At 38.2% G+C, this 21,363-nt stretch overlaps 1 protein-coding gene across 2 annotated transcripts in view; it reads left to right on the top strand.

The window, feature by feature from the left end:
* Positions 1-20,246, top strand: part of NECTIN3 (nectin cell adhesion molecule 3) — a 128,269-nt gene extending 108,023 nt beyond the window's left edge. Inside the window, exons 8-9 of one of the 2 annotated variants that reach the window (XM_001102320.5) lie at positions 11,234-11,296; positions 12,083-20,246. In XM_001102320.5, coding sequence (XP_001102320.2) covers positions 11,234-11,296; positions 12,083-12,262 — 243 coding nt within the window. In that variant the 3' untranslated portion in view covers positions 12,263-20,246. The remainder of the gene's footprint in view (positions 1-11,233; positions 11,297-12,082) is intronic. The other variant, XM_015129839.3, reaches the window with a different exon arrangement.
* Positions 20,247-21,363: the final 1,117 nt, after the last annotated feature.

The following is a 21,363-nucleotide window of genomic DNA, read 5'->3' as shown; positions in this document are numbered from 1 at the left end:
TGGAAACGAAGTTTCATTCTTGTTTCCCAGGCTGGAGTGCAATGGTGTGGTCTCCGTTCACTGCAACCTCTGCCTCCCAGGTTCAAGTGATTCTCTGACCTTAGCCTATCAAGTAGCTGGGATTACAGGCGCCTGCCACCACACCTGGCTAATTTTTTTGTATTTTTATTGGAGACGGAGTTTTACCATGTTGGCCAGGCTAGTCTCAAACTCCTGATCTGAGGTGATCTGCCCACCTCAGCCTCCCAAAGTGCTAGGATTACAGACATGAGCCACAATGCCCAGCCTATTTTTGAATATTTTGTGGGATATAGAATTCTAGTTTTTTAATTTTTTTTCATTTAGCACTTTAAAATCATAGTTTTATTGTCTTCTGTACTCTTTCTTTTTCCTAGTGAGAAGCCAGTGATAATGCTTTATTTCTCTAATTGGACTATGTCTTGTTTTTCCCTCTAGCTACATCTTTGATTTTCTCTTTATTGTTAGTTTTTAGCAATTAGATTTTGAAAGGTGTTAGAGTGGCTTTCTTTATGTTTACCATTTTTGGGGTTCATTGAGCTTCATAGAACTGTAGGTTTATATATTTCATAAAATTTGAAAAATTTTGGCAGTTCTTTGAATATTGTAGTTTTCCCTTCCTTCTGTGATTCCACAAATGGTAGATTTTTTAATATTATCTCACAGATTACTAAGGCTGTATTCAATATTTTCAGCCTTTTTTGCCCTCTGTTCTTTTCTGTTGATAGTTTCTGCCTGAAGTACAGTGATTTTTTTCTTCTGCAGTGTCTACTCTGCAACTAAGGCGATCCAGTGACTTTTTCCATTTCAAACATTGTATTTTTTTCCAGCTCTAAAGTTCTTTTTGGTTATTTTTTATAGTTATCAACTCTCATGTTTTGTTCATGTTTTCCTTTATAGCCTTAAACATATTTATAATAGCCATTTTAAAGTTTTTGTCTGCTAATTCCATCATATGTCATGTTATGCTTTGAAAACTCATGTTGAAATTTAATTGCCATTGTAATACTGTTGATCTAATCACCTTCTACCTTCATTAATAGATTAATACCATTATCTTTGAAGTGGGTTAGTTATCTCGAGACTGCAGCCCTACTTTTCTCTCTGCATTGTGTGCTTGCTTGGCCTTCTGCTTTCCACCGTAGATTGATGTAACATGAAGGCCTTTGCCAGATGCTAGCACCTTGATATTGAACTTCCCAGCCTTCATGAGCCAAATAAACTTCTATTGTTTATAAATTACCCAGTCTGTGGCATTCTTTTATAGCAACACAAAACAGACTAAGACATGTTATTTCTGGTTTAGTTTCTATATACTTATTTTTTCTCACTTTTTTGTTTTTTCCTGGTCAGTACATTTCAATTGGATGCTGGACACTATGAATGTTGTGTTTTCATTTGTTTGAATTTTGCTCTTATTTCTTAATAAGAATTCAGTTATTTCTGGAAATCAGTTAATTTACTTCAAGATCAACCTGATCTTCTGGAAGTTTGTTTTTAAGTTTTGTTAGGATGGTTCTAGAATAACCTATCTTCTAGAGCTGCTTTAGCATTCTAAGGGGTGAACCTGGGTCTCTGCTGGATGTCTCACAAGTTCAGTGAGGATGTTCTACTTCAGCTGGTTGGATCATAAGTGTCACTCAACTCTAATTAAGTTCTGTAATTGTTAAGATAACAGATCCCTAGCAAATTTTTTTTCTCCAACAGTTATTCTTTGCTCTGTGGATGCCCAGCCTAGTATCCTGCCAGGGAACTCTCATGCAGAGTTCTGGAACTTTTTCTGTGTGTGTCTTTCTCTTCTTCAGGACCCTGTTCCACAAATTTCAGTCACTTCAACTTTCCTGAATGCCAAACTCCGTCTCCGCAGTTCAGCAAGATCCTGTACTTTTCTTGATTTTTTCTCTTCTTATGCCACCAAAAAAAAAAAAAAAAGTTATCAAAAGATAACACATGTGCGTGTGTGTGTGGATATTTTGTGTTTATGTATTTTTCCATTATCTGGGATCCCAGTCCTATACAACTCAGTTGTCCAGTGTCTGGGAAAACTGTTGTTTTGTGTATTTTGTCCAATTTTCTATTAGTTTATGACAGGAAGATTAGTCTGGTATTAGTTCTCCATCATGACTGGAAGCAGAAGTAAAAATGTATCACTTGTCAGTATGAGGAAGAAGCATTAGGACAAGATATATCAATCAAATGAAACTTTCACAATGCCTTGTGGAGTTATAAGCAGAAGAGAGGGAAAATGCCATCAGATAGATACAGAGCACATTGTAGAAAATAAACCTAAGGAAGAAGTAGGAAGGTCATGGAAGAAAGACTCAGCAGAGAAAATCACTGGGTTTTCCATGATCCAGTAATTCCAGAAATCTCTTTGTTTAGGGTTGAATGAAAAATAATTTCAACAAGAATCCTAGGTATTAATCTAAAGTTCTGGTGGGTGGGTAAAAAAAAAGAGACACAATTCCCTGGTCGACAGTAGAATTGGGAGAATAACAGAAGCACAAATAGAAGTGAACTAAACAGGAAAGGGTAATTATAAAATATTGTATTATTACTTGGATTCAGAGTTTCTTGACAGGCATAGGAGAGCAGTATATAGTAATTTGTTCCTTTTTTCTAAGGCACGACACAAGAATTCAGGCAGAATCAAAGTAATTAAGTAACATATTCATTATGCATTCTTCATATACTCGGTACTCCATAAAAAACAGTGAGTGCACATTAAAATATTTAATTATGTCTAGTATGCAGTGAGTGGCAGTGGGAAGTTACCCAAGGATGTGACAGGGAAGCTGGGAAACTGCTTGAATTGGAAAGGCAGCAGGGGAAAATAGACCAGTTACACGTGAGGTGTGACAGAGGGTGCTTAGTGTATCTTTATCACAGCCTTAGGAACTGAAGGAAGATGGATGGTCCTTCAACAGGAAGGTGGTGAGTTTGAAGTATCTTGTCAAGGTGAGGTTTTCAGAGGTAAGTTAGGGGCCTTTAAAAATTTAGGAAGTTGAAGTTTTAAAAGATATTATTGTTTCATTTCATTTTTAAGATAGGAGAAGCTCAAACATGCTTGTATGCCAGGAGGAAAGAATCAGTGACAAGAAAAGTAAGAGAGTTGCAAGACAAGGAAATGATATGGAAGTTCTTGAAGGTGTGGGAATGATTTGCTGAAGTGGGGAGAAGAGCCAAAAAAGAGTGAATTGGAGGCATAAGATGAGTCATTTTTGTGAACATCGAGGTCCTTTAAGATGATGGCCCGAACAGAATGGAGAAGAGAGTAACCTAGATGCCAAAGTCCTTGGTGGGAAAGCTGTTGTGACTATAAGGTGGTAGCTAGAAGGAGTTCTGCTCTCTCTAGGTTTCAGAAAATCCTGGAAGAGGTAGATATCAGTTGGTGATAGCAGTTAGAGGTAACGGGTTAGGGAAAAGTTTGAGAAGGTAGGAGTTTTAAAAGTAGTATTGTTTAAGGTTTACAAATTGCAGTGAGTTAGGGTAAAAGAGAAGTATGGTTCTAAGGAAGGAAGTACAGAGCTTTGGGGGATGAAATTATGAAAGAAAATAGAAGATTAAAGAGACTTAAATTCAGCATCAGGGACAATGGTTCCAAATGGAACTGTAGTTTGAAGGTTTTTTACTGCCAGAGCCAGGAGAGTGTTTAGGGTTATTTTATGTCCTGTGACAATAGCAACTTGAAATCTTAGTTCTGTCACCGCTGAGAATAAACCTTAACAACTCTGAAAGCTCTACTGGTAGGATTTTAAGTATTATCTATATGGAAACAGGATGAAATATAATACATATGAAAGAGGAGAGGCTCTGGTTTATTTGTTGGATCAGAGAAGGTAAAATGTTTACTAAGATAACAAATAAGATTCCAGATTCCAGATAGCCAACTAGATGCAGCAAGGAGGAACATCTGCTGCTGAGAGACAAGGACATTGGGAAGACTAGCACACTCTAGAAAATCTTCAGAGGGAAGGAATTGAGAGTGGATGGAGGGAGGACGCTGGGACTGGGCTGAAGCAGGAGGAAGTTGGGAACTCTGGCCAGGGTGGCTGAGCACCAGAACTTTTTCCTAACCCCGAGTGACTCCTGGTGAAGGGGTGAGCTGAACAGTTGAGGAGTGAGCCTTGGACCTCTGGGATCCTAGCAGGAGGAGACCCACAACCTCCACAGACACTTGAGCTGCTTAAAGAGGTGGCGGGGCAGCACTCCAGCCTGTGTGGAAACCAGAGGGTTTGGTGTGAGAATAGCTACAGTGGAGTATGGCCAAGGGTGCCCATCTCCCAAGGCTTGCCATGCTCCTCTAGGAGACTTTAGCCTTTGGGTGACTGTCAGATCTGGACAGAGCAGGGCAGTCTTGCCCTTGGGATGGGGCTAGTCTGATCTGAATGCTCCCCTCTCTTCTGGCCTCTCCCAGTCTGGCTGTGCATGCCTGCCGCACAACTTTGAATACCCAACCAGGGTGCTTCCTGGAGGACTGCATCATAGCTCCTTCACCAGCAGACTGTGCCCAGCTGTTGGAGAACTCCAGCAGACTGCCCTCCACTGACATGCACCGGCCCACCCACAGCCTCCCTGCACCACTTTGCCGGGACACACCCATGCCCCCGTGACTCCCCTACTTCCTTGCCAGTGCATGCACATGGGCAGACCTCGCCTCCCCCACTGGCACACGTGGGACAACAAAAAAAGAAAACTGCAGGCAATATCCTTGATGAACATAGATGCAAAAATCCTCAACAAAATACCAGCAAACAAAATCCAGCAGGAAATCAAAAAACTAATCCACCACAACCTATTAGGCTTTATTCCTGGGATGCAAGGTTGGTTCAATATAATGGAACTCAGTAAATGTGATTCATCACATAAAACAGAACTAAAAACAAAACCATATGATCACCCCAATGGATGCAAGAAAGACTTTTGATGAAAATCAACATTGCTTCATGTTAAAAACCCTCAACAAACTAAGCATTGAAGGAACATCCTTCAAAATATTATAATAAAAGCCATCTATAACAATTATAACTCACAGCCAACATCATACTGAACAGGCAAAGGCTGGAAGCATTCCCCTTGAGAACTAGTACAAAACAAGGATACTCAGTCTCACCACTCCTATTCAACATAGTACTGGAAGGCCTGGCCAGAATAATCAGGCAAGATAAAGAAATAAAAGGCATCCAAATAGAGAGGAAGTCAAACCATCTGTTTGCAGATGATATGCTTCTTTGCCTAAAAACTAGATAGCCTCTGCCCAAAGGTTCCTAGATCTGAAAAACAACTTCAGCAAAATTTCAGGTGGCAAAATCAGTGCACAAAAATCAGTAGCATTCCTTTATATCGAGAACCTACAACCTGAGTGCCAGATGAAGAACACAATCCCATTCACAATAGCCACAAAAAGAATAAAATACCTAGGAATATAGCTAACCAGGGAGGTGAAAGATCTGTATAACAAAAACTACAAAACACTGTTCAAAGAAATCAAATGACACAAACAAATGGAAAAACATTTCTTGCTTATGGATAGCAAGAATCAGTGTTGTGAAAATGGCCCTACTGCCCAAAGCAATTTACAGATTCAATGCTATTCCTAGCAAACTACCAATGACATTTCTCACAGAATTAGGAAAAAAAAAATACTTTAAAAATTCACATGTAGCTCGTCACAGTGGATCACATTTGTAGTCCCAGCACTTTGGGAAGCCAAGGTGGGTGGATCACTTGAAGTCAGGAGTTCAGGACCAGCCTGGCTAACATGGTGAAACCCCATCTTTACTAAAAATACAAAAATTAGCCAGGCCATGGTGGCACACCCTTGTAATTCCAGCTACTCAGGAGGCTGAGACACGAGAATCACTTGAACCTGGGAGGCGGAGGTTGCAGTCAGCTGAGATCATGCCTCTGTACTCCATCCTGGGTGAAAGAGCAAGACTATCTCAAAAAGTAAAATGAAAAAATAAAACAAAATTTACATGGAACTTTAAAATTTCTCACAGAATTAGGAAAAACTGTTTTTAAATTCATATGGAACCGAAAAAGAGTTTGAATAGCCAAGACAATCATAAGCAAAAAGAACAAACCTAGAGGCATCATGTAATCCAACTTCAAACTGTATTATAAGGCTACAGTAACCAAAACCGCATAGTACTGGTACAAAAACAGGTAACAGACTAATATGACAGAATGGAGAGCCCAAAAATAAAGCTGTACAACTAACATCATCTGATCTTTGACAAAGTCAACAAAAAACAAGCAATGAGGAAAGGACTCTGTATTCAATAAATGCTGCTAGGGTAAATGGCTAGCCATATACAGAAAATCAAAACTGGACCCCTTCCTTACACATTATACAAAAAATCAACTCCTACCTATTGGATACTATGCCTATTACCTGGGTGATGAAATAATCTGTACATTAGATCCCCATGATACACAATTAACCTATGTAACAAACCTGCACGTGTACCCCTGAACTTAAAATAAAGTCCAAAACAAGCCTGAAAAACTAGTGTTAACACTTTTGAAACCAGGGATGAAAGCCTCTGTGACTTTAGCAAATCAGGAGAGTGAATATGGATTATAACTCAGTAGAAATTGCTGTAAGATAATACATGAAAGAGAAGTTGAAATACGTATTACAGATTTAGAGTAGCCCCAGACTTTCTAGGAAAAGATACAAGAATAATAGAATAACATATGCTGTGTATCCATCAGTTAAAGTATTAGAGTTTTATTCAGTACATATATATTAGTCACCAAATATATATACAGTATTATTTAAGACACTTTTCAAACATAGATATTTTGTTAATTTTTTTTTTTTAAATACCAAATCCTGTTGAGGACATGGAGCAGCTGAGACTCTCATTCATTACTGGTGGGAATACAAAATGGTATAGATGCTTTGGGAGACAGTTTGGCAGTTTCTTAAAAACTAAGCATATACCTCATGCCTATAATCCCAACACTGTGGGAGGATCATTTGAGACCAGGAGTTTGAGATGAGCCTGGGCAATATAGCAATACCCTGTCTCTATGAAAAATAAATTTAAAAAATTAGCCAGGCGTGGTGATGTGTGCCTGGCTAATTTTTATCAGAGATTAGATAACCACACAGTGCAGAAACAGATACATAACGCTTTCCATAGCCCACTTCCTAATTCAGGGCCTTTTCTAGGGTGGGTTGGGTCTTTGTCTGCATACACAATTTTATTAAATATTAGATTACAAAAGTTATGATGATTTAATGATGAAGATTCAGAATATGGGGTAGAGAAAAGGAACTTACCCATTCACTTATTGTTCAATCAGTGCAAGTGAAGATTGTTTGTAGTGTCCAGGCACCAATTTTTCCTGTTCAAGCCTGAGAACTTTCTCTTCTTGTCCTGATTGTCAAATGCACCACTTCTGGCTATTTAAAAAGAAATCTTCTACCATGAGCAAAAGACAGCAATGTTATTATTACTCATAAAGCTATGGCTCTTTAAAATCTGTTTGTATTGAAGCAGAATAGACAGATCATTTATGTAGTTCCCAAATACTATTAATACTTGTTATATTGTTACTTATGACACTGCATTACTGACTTCCAGAGACTTGAAAGTTGTTACCACATTTGATAGGTAATGACCAAATACAGGTCTTAACCCAGGGTGTCCAGCAAAGTGTGAATGATCATTTATTTTCCGGTCATGTTAAATTTACCATTTGGAATTTTAAATATAAGCATAGAACAGCACATCTTCCAACCAAATCTTCCCTTGAACTGTTGAGGCCATAAACACTGTGTTCCTAGAATATGCTCCCTTTCAGTGTTGACTGTACCCCTGCTTTCCCCCACACTGCCACGAGGAATAGGCAAGGACCATATTGTTATCAGAGACTATGTTCAAGATTTCTTTTCCTTTTTTTTTTTTTTTTTTTTTTTTAACTTTTCAACATGAATGTACTACTGTTAAGGAATAGAAACAACCACCAGAAATCTTTGGCTGCCTTCCATTTGGTAGCTACTATTTCTTGGAAGCCAAGGTTGCTTAGAACATCACTTAAATTGCCTTTTCCTTCTACAAGTGTCAGACTTAGAAATTAAGTCACACTATTAGACATGAGGGACTGCTGAAGAAAATGGTATGAGCAGACTGTGGCCTGTCTGTCAGAGGTTCCTTCATGCTGGTAAAAGAGGTAGTAGGTTATGATGGCTTCTGCTGACTTGTCCTAAGAATCAACACAAATGTCTTTAGGTTTTATTATTGTAATAAAGGGAAACTTGAAGTGGGAGGAAATGAGATTGTAATTTGATTTTTTAAAGATATCCAAATACCACTTTTTAAAATATAGATTAACTCTTTCATGGCTTAGAAAATTCACACCCACCCCCTTTACAGAGAAGCTTCTGATTACACCACCTCTTGTCAAGTTAGATGCAGCAGTGAGTGATGTGAAATCATTTCTTAATTATCTGTATTAATGGATGGAGAATAATAAACGGCAAAGAAACAAATGAAAATGCTGATTTTAATATAAGGTATTTTTTCCCAAGTCTAATTTCCTTTGACCAGGACTGCTACATAATTCCTGAGGCACAGTGAAAAATGAAAATGTTGGTCCCCATGTTCAAAAATTAAGGCTGTCAAGATGGCATTATTAGGTGCCTAGATAGGGGATGAATGAGAGGCTCATCTTCACTGGGACATGGCCTCCAGGCACCTGCCGTATGCACCATGACTGTGGGCATGTGCTCCTGAACCAATGCCCAGGCACCTGCCTGGGCCGAGGACAGCAGCAGTCACTGGAGAGGGGACACTGAGAGGGAGGCCACGTAGGACCTAGGGCAGCAAGATGGGGAAGCAGTGGCCAAGAACCACACAGCAGGAGGGAGGGATGCCTGTGAGCCTAGCCTACAAGTCCCTGAAGCATGCTTTTTTGTCTTGTTAGACCACTTACAACAGAAATTAATGGTGAAATTATTAAGAAATCTTAGATGGCAACTGCAAAGTATTAAAAGTATTAAACCCCAGGGGCCCTGTATGATTGGCCATCCATCCATGACTGGCCCTGCCCCGGACTTCTACTAGTGTTTACTGGTTAATATCACCCCATCATGTGGGAAGCACTGTAGAATTATGCTGACTTTTACAGGAGGAGTGAACATGTCACATATTTGTAACATAGATAACCTTGACATAAATATCAAGAATTGATGATAGTTTAGATTCCAATACATTCATTAGTGAACTATTATTATTATTGCACAAACCCACACTAAGGTAGAGGGATGGAGGAGGATGACTATGTTAGTCTGTTCAGGCTTCTGTAACAAAACACTGTAAACTAGGTAGCTAACAAACAACAGAAATTTATTTCTTATATTTCTGGAGGCTGGGAAGTCCAAGATCAAGGTATCAGCAGATTTAGTGTCTGATGAGGGCCTTATTCCTGATAGATGGCTGTCTTCTCACTATAACTTCATAAGAAGGAAGGGGAGAACTCTGATCTCTTCAATCCCTTATAAGGGCACTAATCCCATTTATGACAGCTCCACCCTTATACCCTATTCACCTCCCAAGGGCCCCTTACCTTTTAGTACTTTCACATTGCGATTAGGTGTCAACATATGAATTTTGGGAGTGTACAAACATTCAGACCATTAGCAATGGCTAAGAAACGCTCACTACTTACTGGAGTTGAAAGTTAACATTAGGGACTATAAAACAAGACAGTCATGATGTGTGCTGTAATAGAGATAAAAACAAGAACAATAGGAAAACTAGGAGTAAAGAGATTAACTTTGATGGAATGTGGACAAGCCTTGTGAAAAAAGAAAATCACTTTAGTCAGCCCATGTTGGCTAGGTAGAATTTCTACTCCCAGAAATTTGTCCTTCCAAACCAAAAGGGACAGTATGAGCAAAGATAGTGAAATGCAGAGCTTGTTGATAGATATGCCTGCATATGGCATATCTGATTCAGGCATTATTTTATTATATTGACTGAAAATCTATTTTCCTGACACTAAAATGAAAGCAGGGATGTAAAAATACAGAATTTGGAATTAGAAAAAGCCACATTTGAATCACTCTTTACCACTTACCAGTTGTGTGAGTGGAGACAACTTGCTTAACTAAGCCTCAGTTTTAGTCATCCGTAAAATAAAGATACTAGTCTTGTTGAAGTATTAGGTGAGATAATACTTGTGAAACACTTCAGCCAGCACTCTCTATCTGGAAAAGGGGAAAGCAAGTAGACTTATAATTGTGATAATAAATGCTATGAAGGCTCAGAAAAGGGTGGCTATCTCTGCTCGAGGCTGTTGTGCAAGGCTTCGTGAAAGAGGTGATATTTGAACTGAAGTCTGAAGGGTGAGTCATGTGTTTGTAAGCTGAGGAAAACTGAAAAAAATTCTACCTAGGGTGAGGTTTGAAAATGAACTCCCTTTATAATCTATGTGGGGTGAGGGTGGGGATAAGAATGGGAGAGTAGCAAGCAAGAAAAGGATGATCATATATCCTTTAAATCTATGTATAAAGACAAAAAAATAATGTCTCATTAACCACCCCAAACCACTTTTACCTGATTCAAAATATCAGACTCTTCCACTGAGAAAAGACAGGAGACCTTCTGTGGTGACCTCTCCCTCATACAAGATGTAAACCAGTTTGCATGAGAACTTCTGCAGCAGATGTTGTCTATGTTTTCTCTTTCTTTTTTTTTAAGACCAAGTCTCAGTTGCTCTGTAGCCCAGGCTGGAGTGCAGTGGCACGATCTTGGCTCACTGTAACGTCTGCTTCCCCAGTTCAAACAATTCTCCTGCCTCAGCCTCCCAAATAGCTGGGATTACAGGTGTGCACCACCATGCCCAACTAATTTTTGTATTTTTAGTGGAGACGGGGTTTCACATGTTGATCAGGCTGGTTTCAAACTTCTGGCCTCAAGTTATCCACCTGTCTCGGCCTTTCAAAGTGCTAGGATTACAGGTAAGAGCCACTGTGCCCAATCCTATATTTTCTTCTTTCTAGAAATCAAGAGCCAGGAGAGAGTGAGTGAAACTGTTAAAAAATATGGTTGCTTTTCTTACTCTCATGTGGAACATTTTGCTTAGTTGGTAGACATTTATAACAAGACATGATTGGCTCTTTTAAAAATAGGAATCTTAGTGGTTGATATGTTTGCCATGTGTTTTACAGTGCATGTCTTTTTGTGTTTTCTTCCAGCCTGAACACTTGCCTTTGCAGACTCAGTTCAAAGAAAGAAAAGTTGGCAATCTTCAGCACTCTGTAAGTAACCGTGTTGTGGTTATCAGCCCAGGTGGAGCTGGTAGCTAACATGCTTATTAAAATATCATTTAATTCTATACAAGTTCATTTTATCCATCTTTCCCCTATTGGAGTGTCTCTGCTAAGATCTGGTAGTCCTTGAATTTTACTCTTAGAAGTAATCAAGTTTTATGAAACCAATAACGGGCAGAAGAATCTGTACCAGAGACACCACAGAACATCATGGGGGGTTCATTTTATAAGTGCTAGCTGTGGCAAGGTCAAGCCAGAAGGAAAGGTCAAGACAAGACGATATTTTTGGCAGAGTTTATTTTCAGTTTTATCAGGCATATGTTCAAATGCCAGTTCATTTTTCTGTGTCCTTTCCCCAGTTCCCCAGAGCTGAGTCGAGGTTTCTTTTGTTTGGTTGGTTTAATTCTCTGTATACCTCGTATGTTCATTTCAAGCTTGAGCCTTGCTTTAGAGACTCCTGAGGTTTATAACCCTGTTCTTCTCCAGTTTACCTTAACTGATAGCAACTCCAAATTTCAAAATGTGAAACTGATCCCAGTCTCCATTAGTCACAATTTTGTATCTAGGAGCTACTACTATTCTTATTCAGGGTAATGTAAGCAACAAATGACTGGAAAATATAAGTTGTTGAACTTATCTTGCCATTCAGTAGTTTTTGGGGTAGTGAATCAGGGACACTAAACTGTAATGAATTCTATTCATGCCTGTTTTTACCAGTGCTAGAAAAAATGCAAACAGCTGCTCTGCTAATGTAAGCAATGTTTGAATTTTTAGAATGGACTAAATAGCAGGAGTTTTGACTATGAAGATGAGAATCCAGTTGGGGAAGATGGCATTCAGCAGATGTACCCCCTTTACAATCAGATGTGCTACCAAGACCGGAGCCCTGGCAAACATCATCAAAATAACGACCCTAAGAGAGTCTACATCGACCCACGAGAGCATTATGTGTGATTTTTCTCTTTTTCCAATGGCCGTTATAACAAATGTTTATTCTTAGATTGGGGAGAGAAACTAAGGCCAATAGTTGTTTTACTGTCTCTCATATAGAACAGTCCCACTCTAAGGGTATTGGAAGTCCTAATGAATGACGTAAAGCCAATAGCAAATTTCTTTTCTTCATTAAGGGTTCCTTAACCACCAGCTGTGTTTGTGAACTTGAATATAGCTTTGTGTGTTTCTGTGACGATGGTGTTTAACTGCTAACATTTGGCCTACAATGGCATTTTCATTTAACAGTACGGCATCTGCCTGTGATAACTGCAGTGATTCTCCAGAAAGAAAGGCCCCAGCTGGTACTATTAACCTCGTTGGGTCTCAGGCATGCTAGCCTGTTCATCTGTAATTCACATGGGCATAAAAATGAGTTCAAAATCTATTTCACTAATTCTTTAGCTGGGATTTGGATTTCCCTGACATACTTAATACAATTACAATACCTGTGTACAAACAGAGGCCTGAGGAAAGAGGCAAAATTTGTTCTTCATCAAAACAGCAACAAAAGGCCGTTGAAACCTTCAAGCCTGTTGGTTGCTTTTAAACCCTTGTGTTATTATGATATATATTCCTTGTTGAACACTGAGGTCCTGAGGGATACATATCTTTCTGTTTTCTGCCTACTTTTGACTAGCTGTATGTAACAAAGGCTCTTCTTTTGCTCTGTCACTGTTCCTACAATACTGTTCTTTATTAGCTAGATTAGCCTATTTTGCACCTATTAAATTCTAAAAACCTTCTTTAAATGTTGTACAGCCTTTAACCTTGTTCCTCTTTTCTCTAGTATTGTACATGACAGGCTCAGCTTTCACTTCTGAAATTTCTTTCAAACGAATCCCAGCCACATAGTCTTTACCTTCCCTTCTGCATTCTTCAGACTACTTATCATCCATGTTTTATCTACCTCAGAAAAGCCTGCTGGAAAGTCACCATGTAATAACTTCTGCTTTTAAAAGCCAGGTGAAAATTTAGAAAACTTAAAAGAAGAGGCACTTCAATGTGGCATGTATGTTAAACTGACGTGTTTTTTATCCCTTCTCCCCTACTTTACCTGGTCACCAAGAGTCAAGAGATGCTAAAAAGTAAATAATATAATGACTTGTCTACTGGGGTGTCCTGCAACTCTTTAGTGTCTGTAAATGTCTGTCTTGAGTTTTCTCATCTCCCTTTGCCAACTTTCCATCCCTGAGATTGACAGTAATAATTGCAATGAGGTCATTACAGACAGAGGTGGAAGGAATGCAGTTTCACATGAATGTCCATCACTTCTCTCACATCTTAAGGAAAGCATCTTACTTTGTGTTCTGGAAGATTAGAGGTGTGTCAAAGGTATAGAAAACACTACAAAGAGTGTTTAAGAAAGAGTGACATAAGCAATAAAATACATAAAGTAGTGTATATTTCCAACCTAAACTTCAATGGTAGAGGAGAATGTTAGCACAGATTTCTAATGAGATGCCAAAGATACGTTATGATTTATGTTGTGCTGGCTCTAGTTCTTTTTTGTGTGTTTGTTTCTTTTTTCTAGTTGTCATGCTTTATCAAATTATCTCGGTAGTTCTACAGCAGAAATATATTCTCCCCCATTTACCCGAGTGACCAGCAACTCCGGGAGAAAGGATGCTTAAATTTCAACTCAATGCTTTAGCTAGGTAATGAGCAATTTTAAAGTCTGTAGCTGTAAGGATCAAAGGGTAAATTCCAAGGACACCCATTGCTACTGTGCTACTCAGAGTAGGAGTGTACTGCCCTTTGTAGCAAAGAAAATATTCAACTTTATTATTTGGAAGGCCGACGCTAAGTTAGTATAACTGAAAGTGTAGGAATCCTGGCATTTGTTTTCCAATAGGAGGATGGCTGTGATCAGAGCTCTGCTTGACAGAGAAGTGTTTCATAAACACTGGATGTTATGGACACAATAAGGTAGTACATCATCTCCTTTAGAAAGCTTCAAAAATGTCAATGCCTTGGGGATGGTTTCCAGGGTAGGGTCCTGCTGGGAAGTAAATTGTTGACTTAGTTTCACAAAAGCATTCTATAGACCCAGGGGAGTAGCTGCCTTCATTTGCACCAGAGAAAGGGATTTGGAAACACTGGTTCTCAGGAGCCCTGTGACCTGTCTTCAGCACCCTCCATACTTTGAGGAACCCACTGTCTACCTTTTAAAATTCTCAGTGTAGTTATGGAAAAGAAATTTCAGGATGTAGTCTCACCTCTCCTGCAGCCAGTGAGTTCAATTATCTTCCTTGCCTTTGTGTTAGCTATGATACTTCTTTAACATACTGGTAGATGGTATAACTCTTGGCCCTTTACACAGGTCATATAAGCTCTATAATAGCTTATCCTGGTGCCTTCCATCTGTTCTCTCTAAAAACTGGGCTAAATAGAAAGCAGTTTTAAAAGGGTTTGATCAACCAGCCCTCTCTACCAAAAACTGCCATCCAAAAGTAGCCTGTTGATCTCTAAATTTGGAGCCTAGACTACTTGACGATGCCATTTAAATTTGGAAGTTAGATTATTAAAGGTCAGTGATTGGGGTTTAGGGATATAATCCGCAGCTGATATTAGATACTCTTCCCATAAAGTGTTTAGTAAAACACACTGAAACAGAAATAAATCCCCAGAGCACTTATCTACTTATGGTTGCAACTTTGCATTTCTGGTGGGGGTGTGCATGCTTACCTTAAATGCACAGCCTTTATTGCCTATTTTGTAGGCAGCCCAAGCTCCAGGAGTGTGCATTGTTGCTACAGTAGCAGATCACCATGTTCTTTACACACCACATGCAATGGTATAAGAAGTCCATGCTCTTTGGGGCATCTTATAGAAAATTCTTACCTGGGCTAGGCTTCTGTGTAACATGTGCATAATAGATACTTAAGAAATGTGCTGAAAACTACAATGAACTGGTTTCCCCATTACTTTCCTATGAGCTTGTTTACTAAAAGGGACAAGATAGTTTCTTCGTCCTGCTATTGCAAATGATTTCCTAAGACCTCTTTCACAGTAGTCTAAAATTCACAGTAGAGCCTTCCTTTAAGCCTCATTCCCTGGAGTTTGGAAGATAGACCATTTACCAAGAATCAGAAGAAAAGGTACTCCCAGCTTCACCCCTTTCTAGCCATTGAAACAGGCAAGTCACGACCTGTCTGGGGTATCATTTGCAACCTCTCAGAATTGTGAGAGTTAAAGAAGATGATAATGGATGGGGAATTGGAGAATTGTAATTTTCCTTCAAAAACTGACAAATGCCTATTACTCTATTATCTTTGCATATTGAACCTAAATGTCCAGGGTCCTTGCCAGTATTGAGAGTACTGTAGTTTCTTCAGGGATTACCAAGTGGCAAAATGAAAAATTCAGTTTGATTGAATTCACGTATAGCCAAGTCCAAGTTAGAGAGATTCCTTTCACTATAACAAATAATTGTCATGTGAAAAGCTTTTTATCTGAATCTTAGCTGCTTAGGCTTTAGCTAGAATTGAAAATGCATGTTACTATTACCAGTATTTACTCTTATTTTAAAAATTACTACTAATAGCAAGTAACATTATTGAGTATGTAATATGGATTGGGTTCTAGGGCAAGTACCTTACATGAATCATCTCAAGGAATAGAACCAGACTCCTGTTTTGCCCTCTTCCCAGGAGCTCCTGTGGGGATAGACAGGCTCATACTCCCCTACTGTACAATCATAGGGTATGCTGAGCATCAGTTGGCTGTTACTTCTTTCACATCTGCTTTTGGGGAGTGGGGAGTACATTTACATTATTTTTAAAGCAGAGATATAAGAGAGTATATGGAATAAAACCATAAGAAATGTTTATTGACAAAAGCAAGTACATATGCTCTTTTTTTTTTTTTTTTAACTTTACTATGGGTAATCCAAATGCTCAGACTCTCATATTCATTAGATTACCCATAGCTACAAAGACAACCAACCAAATAATTATAACCACTCCATCTCAGTTGGCTCAGTTTTAGTGGGCACAGACTTCTCTCTAACATCTCTCCCTCAATTTAGTTGTTCAATATGCTCATTGCTCTGTGTGTTTCACCTTTATTGAACTCCCAGGAGTGGCGACACTCCTATGCTGGACAACTGGAAAGAAGCCAAAAAGGCAGAAGAATAGAAAAACATCAAATAGAAATGTCACAGTCCCCACCCATGGCTCAGCTCTGTGGTTCTCTTCTTCCTGTGTTTGGCTGACAAGGACCTTCCTTCTTTCTGAAGTCATTTGCAGACCTTATAGCAGGACGAGGGACTTTCATCCCTTTTAAACTAGAAGCTGCTATTTGCAAGCTTATTTCAACTGTAGACTATGACTGGATTAATATTGTTATATCTATAAAAGTATTGAGTTTCCTCCGCTAGAGAAAATTATAACCTGGCCTTTGCCAGTTTGGGCACTCACAATTATTAGGTTGTTTTGGTAGCCTTCAGTAGATAGAAATGTGTGAGGGCTATAGGTCTCCCAACCTCACCAGGTGATACTTTACACTGAAATCAGGTCTTAGACCAAGTGCTGTCATGTGTTTTTATGAGCAAGCAGGCACTAGAACAGTCACGCAACCTGTCCTGTAAGCTTGAAAAAGTCCCAATTCTGTCCTTCTGTGCAACCCAACATTATCCTACCTGGAAGAGTTATTAGAAGTGAATCCAGCAATATTCCAGCAGATTCAGTCAGCCGAGTCAATTCTTAGTTTCACTTCTAAAAGAGTAAGTTAGAAATCCCAAACTGCTGGGCTTGTCAGATTCTTATATACTGCTCGTGGAAGGGCTAGGGTGCCCTACAATATTTGGGCCAATCCACATATCTTTAATGCCATTAATTTGATCATTGGAAATATTTACTTATTAACAGTCTGTGTTAAGCTACAGATAAAGCTTTTGTGGTAGTGTCTGAAGTGACTAGAGTTTTTTTCAAATGCTAACAGCCCTGAAGTTGTATTCCCAATTAGGATATGTCAGATGTTAAGCAAGCACCCCCAGAGTAAGTATTATGACTGATTAACATATGCCAAAATAATTTTTAAAAATTATATCAAGTATAACAGAACTTGTTAAAGATTTCACAGGTTATTATACCTTCACACTAGGGTGGAGTGGAGCTCTTTTAATACTCTACACTGCTGCATAGAGTTGAACTGGCATTTATCCTTAGTGACAGATAGCCTGTTCTTTCTTAAGGGTGTGTGTGCGCGCACATGTGTGTGCATGTGTAAGACAGCAAGAAATGTCTACTTAAAATTTGCAGCTCACAAAAACATTTTGCAGTTCACATGTACAAGAGAATCCCACCCCTGCAACCTTCTCTCAATACTTGAAACATTAGGTTACTTCTATGTTTTTTTCTTCTATGTTTGTTATTCTTCTCTACTCAAGGTTTAATTTGACTGTAGAAGTTTGAAGCAGAGTAGACTAAAAATAAAAGAGAACGTAAACAATTCAGAAGAACATCGAAAATTTTATCATACGTTTTCAATTGGGGCAATGACATATAAGTTCCCTCTGGGCCTCAGGGAGAGAGAAAACTACCATTGACAAATAAAAACATTCTCCATTCCGTTAGTTATGAATAAATCAATTCCATTAATCCTTCCCCCAGAATATTCTAGTCAGTGTTTGGGGGCTGAAGTTATGATATATATCAAATGACATGCCTCCCTGCATCAAAAAGTACTAGTTACATTCTGTTGTCTTAAAAGCTGTGAGGTTTAGGATTAACTTCCATAATTTCAGAGGAATTGATATTTTGAATATTGTTGCCACATATATTTATGGAAAACAACATTTTCGAGTTGAAAATGGGCAGGGTACTGTCCCCTAAATGGTCCCATTCTGTAGCTGTGTTTACAGCTGCCACTAGCACATGATTTCTAGAAGAGGCATATCAGCTGGACCCAAGGAGATACACTCATGGACTTAAGATGATTAGATTATAAATGCCATCCCACACAATCTTTAATAAACAAAACCCAGGTGAGCTATATCATTCTTTTGCTGCAGTGAAAGATGGGAAACCAAACAGTTGTCCTCTTGTGGTTTTTCCCAGCAATACAATTTATAAAGTTCCTATAATCAGGTGCCCTATGACCCAGCAGGATCCTTGGTACCATGACCTAAATTGGTTGTATTTATTATCCTAGTATGGAATTTGACTGTGAAAGTTGATTAGAGACCTTGAGGGAAAGCCTCTCTGGAGATCCAGAACATCAGATTTGCTATGCTGGCTTAGAACTGTGGCCTATCCTACTACAGATGTGTCTGTCAGCCATGAAGAGATGTTTTATATGTCTCTTCCAGAAGTTAATTTCCCCTAATAACTCACAGCAGATCTATGAATACCAGAGTTGTACATGATTTTCCAAGTCAATGGGCGCCATTGTTTTGGTTTTAAATACCCTTTCCAGTAATGACTGGTATTTTTAAAAAACCTACCCTAGCATGTTGATCAGGCTAAATTAAGTTCCTCTCTCAAGCTTTATTGATGGCTCAGTGCTCATTATATTTTAACTAGAGGTAACAGCAGTTTGTCCTAAATGCATTAGTTTGCACTTGTCCAGGTTGTAGCTCTTTTATGCCTCTGCTTTTTCCCACAAGATCTTATGAGAACATATTGCATATATTCCCTTCAGCTGAGCATTTCAATACCCAGACAAGTGTTTGTCATTTTAGGCCTCATTGCATACTTGAAATTCCAAGTCCTTTTTAAAAGAAATGTTAAGTAGCTGGTTTTGCTACTAGGTCCCTGGATTATCCCACTTGTCCATCCATAAAAGTTCCTGTTTATTCTCTACCTCTGTTTCTATTTCTAAGTCAATGCTTTAAGACATAACATCTGCTCCAGCCTATTCACTATCCATGTGGTTTTAAACCCTTAACTTCTTTACTTCTTAGCTTCATCCTTGTAAGTGCTCTCTACCTCACAGGGGTTAATGAGGGGGGAAAAATAAGATGTTTAAGGGTTGTTTTAAGAGAGAGATCCTTCTTTTAAAGTGATTTTATCAAAGCCCCTTGGGTTAGAAATGAGAAACTCTATAGCTATTTTTTTTTCCCTATTCTCATTTTGCTGTTTTTATTTCTGAAAAGTGATCTGTCTGAAAAGAGCCTTATATCTGGTTTTAACTTCTCATTAACCCTTTTCACAGTGAAATCTCTACCTTATCCATGCTCTGAACTTTTTATTTATGGAGCCCAAACTAATTTTCCCACAACAAATCCGATATACTTTTACTTCTATCATTAAACAAATTAATGTCCTCCACAAAGAAATATCTTACTCTTCTTACAAGAAGTCAGAAGCTAATAAGGTCTCACTCTGGCCCTGGCAAGATCTCACAGTGTGCCTTGGTTCTCCCTGTGTAAACTGAGGTAATCCGGCTATTCCCCAGCACCCAGGTGTTGTGAGTCCTAATAAATGGTGAAAAGCATTTTGCAAATGTTCTGTACTATATAAATGCATAGTGCCTAATATGGAGAGTCTTCAAGCAGAAATGTGCTCTAGCTCAATTCAGAATACTAATTCACCCATTGTTTTCAAAAGAAATGTTTCACTAACCTGCTTTTTTTGTTTGTTTTTGTTTTTTGTAAAATTAGTTTCTAGTCATTTGAACTATTTTTATTTTGGTGGGTAGAAGTGATCAATAGTATATATTCTTGCTTGTTAGAGAATACCCAAGTTGTATTGTTAAATGTTAAAACAATGGGGTTACATTACAGTGTAGTTGGATAGGGAGGAAGATTCTAGCTCAAAGTTTGCAAAATACAGAAATACAAAGATTAGCTTTGAATTAGAGATTGTATTATAAATAGTAGATGTTAATGTGGTGGTTTCTAGATATATACTTTATTTTTAAGTTACAAGAAATTGTCTTTTATTTTTGCAGTTTTGAACTATATGGTTCTTTATATGTTTTGAATAAAGTTTTTATCAACTAAGATTTTTCATTTACATTATTATCAATAAATTAAAATACATGTAAAAATTAACCTAATGACATGACTATAAAATTTAAATTTAAAATTTAAAGAACATATTTTATGGCAACTAAGTTTCTATACTTTAGTCCTTTTTTAAAAAGATTTTTAAAATAGTAGAAATGCTTTTATGCTTCAAGGAGCATTGGAAATTTTTTTAAACGTGATGTTACTTATTGTAATTACTTACAACAATTACTTAATAATTTTTTAGTGAAGCTACATTTATTCCACCTAAATAATTGTTGTTTATTCCTGATTAATCCTTAGGAGTTAAAATGTCCTTTCTCTTATAAAATTATATTGGTGCTTAATGATCATTAAATGTTCTCATTTACTGGTCCCCCTCCCCCACTCCAACCCCCAAAGAAGAAAAGTTGGCATCTATAATAGATTCCTGAACTTTGTTTTGGGGTTACTTTACTGGTCTTAGAAATCCCAGAGTGTAGGGACTGCTTTTTTTTAAAATTACTTTTTAGATACCATAGAATTCACCTCTTTAAAGTGTTACATTCAGTGGTTTTGGTATATTCACAGAGATGTACAACCATCACACAATCAATTTTAAAATATTTTCATCACTCCAGAAGGAAACCCACGCACATTATCAGTCATCTGCCTCTCCTTCAAGTCCCTGGCAACCACCAATCTCCTTTCCATCTCTGTGGATTTGCCTATTCTTGACATGTTATATAAATGGAATCAGATACTATGTAGTTCTTTGTGACTGGCATCTTTTACTTCACATAGTATTTGTAAAGTTCATCGATGTTGTAGCATGCATCATTTCTTTGTATTGCTGAAGAGTATTCCCTTGTATGGATATGTATCACATTTGATCTGCTCATCACTTGGTGGAATTTGGGGTCATTCCCTTTTTGGAAATAGTTATGAATTATTATGAATAATGCTGCTATGAACATTTGTGTACCAGTTTTGGGGTAAACACATATTTTATTTCTCTTGCATCTATACTTAGGTATCTAATGCGGGATCATATGGCAACTCTGTGGTTTAACTTTTTGAGGAACTGCCAAACTGTTTTAAGCTGCTGCACCATTTTATATTCCCACCAACA

The sequence above is a fragment of the Macaca mulatta genome, chromosome 2, assembly GCF_049350105.2.
Source record: "Macaca mulatta isolate MMU2019108-1 chromosome 2, T2T-MMU8v2.0, whole genome shotgun sequence".
In the NCBI taxonomy this organism is placed as follows: Eukaryota; Metazoa; Chordata; class Mammalia; order Primates; family Cercopithecidae; genus Macaca; species Macaca mulatta.
This window is presented reverse-complemented; position numbering and strand designations above follow the sequence as displayed.